At 42.6% G+C, this 7,268-nt stretch overlaps 1 protein-coding gene and 1 long non-coding RNA gene across 2 annotated transcripts in view; both read left to right on the forward strand.

The window, feature by feature from the left end:
• The window catches only part of PAH (phenylalanine hydroxylase), a 71,393-nt gene that overhangs the window by 45,787 nt on the left and 18,338 nt on the right, over positions 1 to 7,268 (forward strand). The window contains exon 2 of the mRNA XM_042838077.1: positions 2,826 to 3,009. Coding sequence (XP_042694011.1) covers positions 2,826 to 3,009 — 184 coding nt within the window. The remainder of the gene's footprint in view (positions 1 to 2,825; positions 3,010 to 7,268) is intronic.
• On the forward strand, positions 3,016 to 4,343 carry LOC122170633. Its single transcript, XR_006171814.1, has 2 exons — positions 3,016 to 3,766; positions 4,130 to 4,343. It is a non-coding gene; the product is annotated as an uncharacterized LOC122170633 (long non-coding RNA).

Below are 7,268 nucleotides of genomic sequence, written 5' to 3' on the forward strand. Positions count from 1 at the left end.
CTTCTCTTCTCTTCTCTTCTCTTCTCTTCTCTTCTCTTCTCTTTCCCAATCTCTTCTCTTTCCCAATCTCTTCTCTTTCCCAATCTCTTCTTTTTCCATGGTACTTTGGAAGCCACTGATACTTCCACTGACTTGTGCCCGCCCCATGGCTTGTTTCTTCATTTCCAACCTCAGCACATTCTCTCCATTTTGCAGGCACTACTGGTTGTGCAGTTGCTTGCTGAGCCCAGTTGGAGAACTGGTACAGCTCAATTCAGTGGGACGTGGAGACAGGACAAGGGGAAACGGATATAAGCTGCAGCATAGGAAGTTCCGCACAAATGTGCGCAAGAACTTCTTTATGGTGAGGGTGACGGAGCACTGGAGCAGGCTGCCCAGGGAGGTTTTGGAGTCTCCTTCTCTGGAGATATTCAAGACCTGCCTGGATGCCTACCTGTGCGACCTGGTTTAGGGAATCTGCTTTGGCAGGGGGGTTGGTCTTGGTGATCTCTAGAGGTGCCTTCCAACCCCTACAATTCTGTGAATTACCTTGCCAAAAATAAAACATACAGTTTGAGGTAACCTGTGGAATATCTCACACAACCACGCTACCCCTGGGAGAAGGATGCTGAGTGGGAAAAAGAAGTAGGTAGTAACAGCTGCTGAAGAGAGACTCATATTATCACAACCTCTGCAAGAAGTTGGACCCATTTCTCTTGTGATACTACGCAGATACAGGGTATAATGCCCTGATGCACCAAGTGATGCAAAGTGAATGTAAAGCAGCACCTCAGTGTGTTTGGCCCACTCTTTGCACAGAGATGTGTTTTACGCTCTCTCCACCCCTGTGAGTGGCTATGCCGAAGGGGTGCCAGCCCCGTGTTACTGCACTGATCTCCATGGTGTGGTCGTGGTGAAAGGGCCCTGTGCCTGCTCTCTGTCAAAAGCTTTCCAGCTTGGAGTTATTTGAATTTCCATCTCCCGGCCAATCTGCCGCCCAGTGCCTCATTGCACAGAGGGGACAATGTGCAGTCTGTTTATGAAATGGGGCTTTGGAGGCCTAAAACAAATTGTCCTCAGGGCCCAGCACAGTGACAGCCATTCTCTGCCCGCAGACAGCCCCATGAGGACACTATCTCTCTAGAGCGGCAGTTGGTGGTGAATGAGCTTTTGACCTTTTCAACTTATTGTATTGGTATCTAGCCAAACAATTTAAGTTCATCTGTAGCGTGTGACACTTAGAAAACAGAGGAATGACATGCATGCTGTTTCCTACAAAGTAATAAACTGCCTTTTGTGGTGGAGTGAATGAGGCCTTTGCTGCTGATGGCCAGATGCCCCCCTGCACTGTGCAAGCACTGAGAGCAGCAAAGAAAACCTTAAAGTGCTTGAGAAGCTCAAGCTAGAGGGAGGTAGAGAAAAAAAATCTTTGCTCTTTCTTCCCTGTAGGTCACAAATAGATCCTTGCAGCATTTCTTCATGGATGAAATCCTGACCCCACTGCAGGGGGTTGATACTGATACTAGTGAGGCCATCATTTCACCCCATGTAGTCTGAGATCTACTTGAGCCTGAAAGCAGTGAAACAGCAATGTCAGTGTGGCTGCTGAGCACCGTGCGTCAGCTCCTCTGACTCCTCTGGGTTTACTCTTCAGGCCAAAATTTTCTCACAGGGTTAATTAGCGCTCTTCCTTGCAAGAGACAGAAACTGACCCAGACATGGTTGTGGCTGTCGTGGGAGCCTGAAGGAAGGTCAGCACTGATTAAAATCTGTTAAAAAGGTTTTTTAAAAGATTTTTCTAAAAAATATGATCTTAGCTACTGATTGCTTTACTTTTATTATACTTTACTTGTCATGGTGACAGCAGAGGTTAGATGCCAAGTAGTCATAGTTGTTACAGCTATGGTTGCAAACAGTCCCTTTCTTCAGAGCTAGGAGGTGCTGCTGTTTGTAAGTGAAGGCCTTTGTCAAGACAGATTTCGACTTTCTGCGCTAAAGCAAATATTTTGTTTTTGTTGTGAGAGTATCAGATGCTGGAGCAGTTTGCTTGGAGAGGCTGTAAATTTTCTATCATCTGTAAAGATACTCAAAAACTAACTGAAAACAGTCCTGAGCAACCAGCTTTTGTGAAGTCTACTTGAGCAAATGCTTGGACTAGATTATTTCCATAGTTCCCATGCATTCTCATTGACTGCAATTCTTTGTTTTTGTGATTCTATGATCTTACAACAACCATGTTTTTATTTACTCAACCCTGGGCTACCTTTCTGGTGTAGATCCATATTTCCTATTGGATCTCTGCCCAAAATCTGCTCACAGACCTGGAAGCTGTGGAGGTGGCTTTGCAGACGACTCTGTTGGCTGGGCAGAAGCTTAGCTCACAGGACAACCCAATCCTTGCATTTATGACCGCCTTTAAAAACGTACATAAATACAACATTCACCTTCTGTTAAGAGGGACAAAATCTTTTCTTTTCCATGTTGATCCTGGGAACAAGTTCTTGTTTACACAGGTGAGATTCCAATATATGCTTGCAGTACTAGAGTTACCATTTACAGTACAAATCCTATTTGCAACTTGGATTGCTTTTTTCTAAGGTTTATGTGGTAATGGTTTTTATACTGCTGCTCTGCACAAGGGTGAATCCTATATCCTTCTCAGTTTCCCTTTTCATTCCCTTTTCATTCCCTCCATTTTTAAAGCCTTCAGTCCAATGGCAATCAGAGTCAAGTCTCTGCTTTTGAGTTATTAGTACTACATGGCATAGGTAGTTCACTGACGCCTAGTTGTTTTGTTGTATTCCTTCCTTCAGACACTATGTGACCAAATTCTTTCTTTCTCGTAGGAAAAAGGCATAAATCTGACTCACATTGAATCTCGACCTTCTCGTCTCAATAAAGATGAGTATGAATTCTTCATTAACTTGGAAGGCAATAATGTCCCAGCGTTGGATAAGATCATCAGGTCCTTAAGAAATGATATTGGAGTAACAGTGCATGAGCTTTCACGGACAAAAAAGAAGGACACTGGTAAGGATTCACTGGTAAAGGCAATATTGACATAGGAATATTCATGTCACACACTTAGATTACTTCCTTTTCCTCCAGCAGAAGTGTTAACCTTGGACCTGATGATTGTGTCTCCCTCTTTCTGTCTACTTTGTCTGTATTGTAAGCTTCTTCATACAGATTTTTTCAATATAGATTACCATGCTCTATTTTTGGCCAAGTTTTTGACTAGGTCTTGTAGGAACTGGTACTCTGTCTTCACTGGTTTTGTTGACGTCACATGCAGTCTCTTAAAGACAGCCTAATTGCAGTATGCTGATTCATTAGTTTTTGCTCATTTTCTGACTCTTTACAAATTCTTTATTCAATAGATGCTTCCTACAAAGTCCAGCAGCCTTTCAGATTATCCTTATTTAGAAAGGATCACTGGCAAATGGCAACATAACAAAACAAGAAGTGACAGCAAAGCACAGACTTCCACCTTGCTTTCCCCCTTGCTGAACATCTTTGGGATCTATGAATCACCCTGGTATAAACCTTGTGATGTTGTGGAGGTGATAAGAGCCCAATTACATGCAAAACCTAGCATGAAATGGTAGCATACTCAGGGGGCTAGTGCACTCCTTTAAACACTGGGATTTACTTTTCAACATCAGCCTCATGAGCTCTGAAGCCCCTTCCAATATGTGGCTATTGCACCTCTGGGCAGACGTGAGAGGAGGAGAGGAGAAGTTCCCAACAGTGGCAATCCCTCCTTCCCCTGCTCTCTTTCACCCAGGTATGTGTGTGTCAAACACTGTTTGCCTCTCCATTATTTGTGCTTGGGGACCCCCTTACTCCTGGTATTGAAATTAGGGAGGCTGTGCCACCCACTTCAGTGGGATCAGGAATAACTTTTCACTACTGGAAGAAGTCCTAGAAATGTCAGAAGTAATTCTGCGTTTGGAGGAAATAAGGAAAGATTTTCTGAGCTCTCACACTCCTAATTTTTACTGGAATTGAGACTGCCTTGAACAGTGGTGGTGGCTGCCCCACATTCAGTCTGAGACATACATAAATGCCTCTTCAGATAACAGATGTGGTTTTAATAGGATTTCAGACTTTAAATATTTTAGGTCTGGATCTTCCTCTTCCTTTCTAGGAACAGCATGAAAGGACATTAATACCTTCATGAGATCAGTCCTGGTAATCCCTTTACCATCTCCTTTGTGTCCTCCCCATGACATTACATTTGAAGATGAAAACAAAGTTGGCAGATATTCTTTGGAGTCAGTTCTCTCCATTCGTGAGATGGAGGGATAAAGGGTTGATTAGATGATTTATGGTCATGTCAAATAAAAGATGTTCTCTCTTCAGGACTTTTTTTTATTTCCAGGAGAAAGATGCGGGACCTAACAGGTTTATACCATTGCTTTTGTTTTTCTAATTGTTATTACGAAGGCGTTAAAATTATATGTAAACCTAGGCCAGAGTCAGATAGAGATGCAGCTCTAAATACCAGACAGGAAGTGTTTGTGACTGAAATTCTGACCTCACAGAAGTCAAAACGCCCATGGTCTGCTGGTCTGCTGTGGGATTAGATTTCTCTGCATGTTAATGTGTTGATCAAAGCATTTTTTGAGCTAGATTATTCTAGTGTGTGAGTGCTGCAGAAAGGAAATTGATCCCCTTCCTTCTGGGAGAATAACTTGTGTTTATTCTTTAGTTCTAATAACTGAGAAATAGTATAAACTGGGAGCAAATTACTGCAAAGGAAAGAGAGGAAGACTGATATTTCTTCTTGCCTTTTCCCTTTTTCTTTTCTTCTTCAAATTTCAACTTCTCTCACTAGTAGTGAGGATCCAGTGAAACTGAAAGCCACATCTAAAAGGTCAAAGAAGCAGTGCTTAGGGGTTGAACTGTGGGTGGCAAATTCTCTGCTGAGGCAACTACAAGGGCAGACTGAAATGGAGCAACTGGGCTGTAGGAAGAGTGGTAAAATGTAGTCCTTTATTTCTGATGGCATTAACAATTAATAGGCCTTGGGTTGCCTTTTAGGTCAGACTGCCTTTCAAAAGTATGCATCCTCCTGGCAAATCTGGTCACAACCTGCAGATATGCTTTTGTGAAATTTTATTCCCAGAGCACAGAATGAGAGTGATACACCTCCAGGGAGCAAAATCTCAAGCATATGGCTCATGGGGATATTGTCACACACTTTTCAGTTGAGAGGTAAAGCTGGCAATGTTTTCTCCTAAGGCCCAATCCACAGTCCATGAGATTGATTCACCACTGCTTACAGTTGCTCTCAGCCCTTTCTTTGTAAGGATTCACATTGCTCATGCTCATGATTTGAGCAGAAAAGCCCCTCTTTCACTCAGTTTCCCATAGGAAGCACATAGTGCCACTCTTAGGGCAGTGTTTTATGGAAAGTTGGAAAAAAATTACTGTCCTCTTTTCAATAGCTGAGCATTAAACACATGCATGTTTTATTAAACACATGCTCTATTGGACAAAGCATAAATGAAAGACTCAGTGTTTTTATTTTGATCTGTGATTATTATTATCTTTTTTTATCAGGACACTGTAAATGTTTTTAGGGTCCTTACTCTCATAAAGGCAAAAGGCAGCTTTAGTTTCCCCTTTAGCACCAAAAAGTAACAAATACTGGGTTTGGATCAACAGTGTAATGTCATCTGAGAGCAAAATGACCAGCAAAATGCCATGAATGCAACAATAGTTTTCAAGCTCCAGATGAGATGGGATAGCAGTCACTGGGCCAAACGGCCTTTGTAGAGATGGAAAGATTTGTTGTGAACAGCATTTCTCTTAATGGCTCTTTTTGGAAACAAGATGGGTATCTGCAGACCTCTTAGACCCTATGAATAAAAAGAATTAAATATTATTCTGTTGCTGCATTATGGAAATGCATACAATTTACTGCATTTCTGAGACAGTCTGGAGGCTGATGTTCTGTTGGAGCCTTTTTTGCTGAACCCTGAGGCTGGCCAAAGCATTTGGGGCTGTTTAAAAAAGGGCTAAACCTGGGCCTTGAACTGCTATAAATTGCATAGACCTGTCTTTGACCCTCTTCACAATGATCCACATGGAAGAGTTCTGCAGAAGTCCTTGCTGTTCCTGCTTTGCTGCCCCTCATACAAATGGCTTATTAGCATTCTGCTAAGCATTTGACCCCATGGTAATTTGGTCACCACTTGGGTGTCCAGCACCATCCCATAAATGCCGCTGTTTCACTTACAGACAAATCAATATTTATTACTGATCAGCCCACGTTTGCTCCTTGGACCTTCACAGAGAGCCAGTGTTGCAACAGCTTGCTCTGGGTATTTGTTAATGGCTGTGCAGACAGACAGTGAGTCTGGCAACGGGGCTGGAGGAGGCTGTCGCAAACAGAATATGGGGCAGATTCATCAGGGGATAATTTGATTTGATAGTTGCTGGAGGGGCTGGGGATAGCGTCCCAGCACACCACTGCCATGCAGAGGCCCTTCTGCACCCTGGTGCCTGTTGCTTGGGCTGTATGGATTAGGTGCTGTGGCTGCACCAGGGCTGTGTTCAGCACCTTTGATTATTGTTGCCACAAGTGCTTGAGAGGGTTCAGAACTTAACATCAGTTTATGCTGGTGCAAATAACCCAGAGCATCAACAGGATTCCTCTTCTAGAGCCTACTGGTTGAGCTTTCAACCAGAGCAGCTCGCCTTGAGCTACTGTCAGTATATGGTGGGTGTGAGGGGAGTACAGAGAATAGGTCTGGTACCTACAGTGACTGTGCACGTAAAAGATAAGATGCTGTTCCTGCATAGGGGAAAAGTAAGCTACCTATCTACATGTCAGAGACTGTAATTGCATCAGCTTTGCACATCAGTCTGCCGTACAATTTATCACAATCTCTGCACCATGTACTCAGGGAAAGCTGTGAATAAAATGTGTTTAATGAATGCAAGTCATTATTATACACATTTTATCACTTCTTGAAGTTGGAATGATTCAAACCATGCCCACCTTAATCTTTCTGAAACAAGGCAGCAAATCCCTACAGATTTCCACTGCAGACCTCAGCCCCATTGGTCTTTCCACACAATCTGGTATCTTTCTGTTCATGGTGTGCTGCTGACAATGGTGATTCCTCGCTTAAATATTGACAAATCCTTTCCTGTCGGGCTGCCAGGCAGGTTTTTTTTTTTTTTTTTAACGTTTTTTTTTTTTTTTTTTATTTTTTTTTGTTTTTATTTTGTTTTTTGGTTTGGTTTATGTCTTTAGAATTGTTTTTTTTTTTGGT

This window comes from Centrocercus urophasianus, unplaced genomic scaffold (assembly GCF_019232065.1).
Source record: "Centrocercus urophasianus isolate 14NV4802_14NV808 unplaced genomic scaffold, USGS_Curo_1.0 seq_73, whole genome shotgun sequence".
Classification (NCBI taxonomy): Eukaryota; Metazoa; Chordata; class Aves; order Galliformes; family Phasianidae; genus Centrocercus; species Centrocercus urophasianus.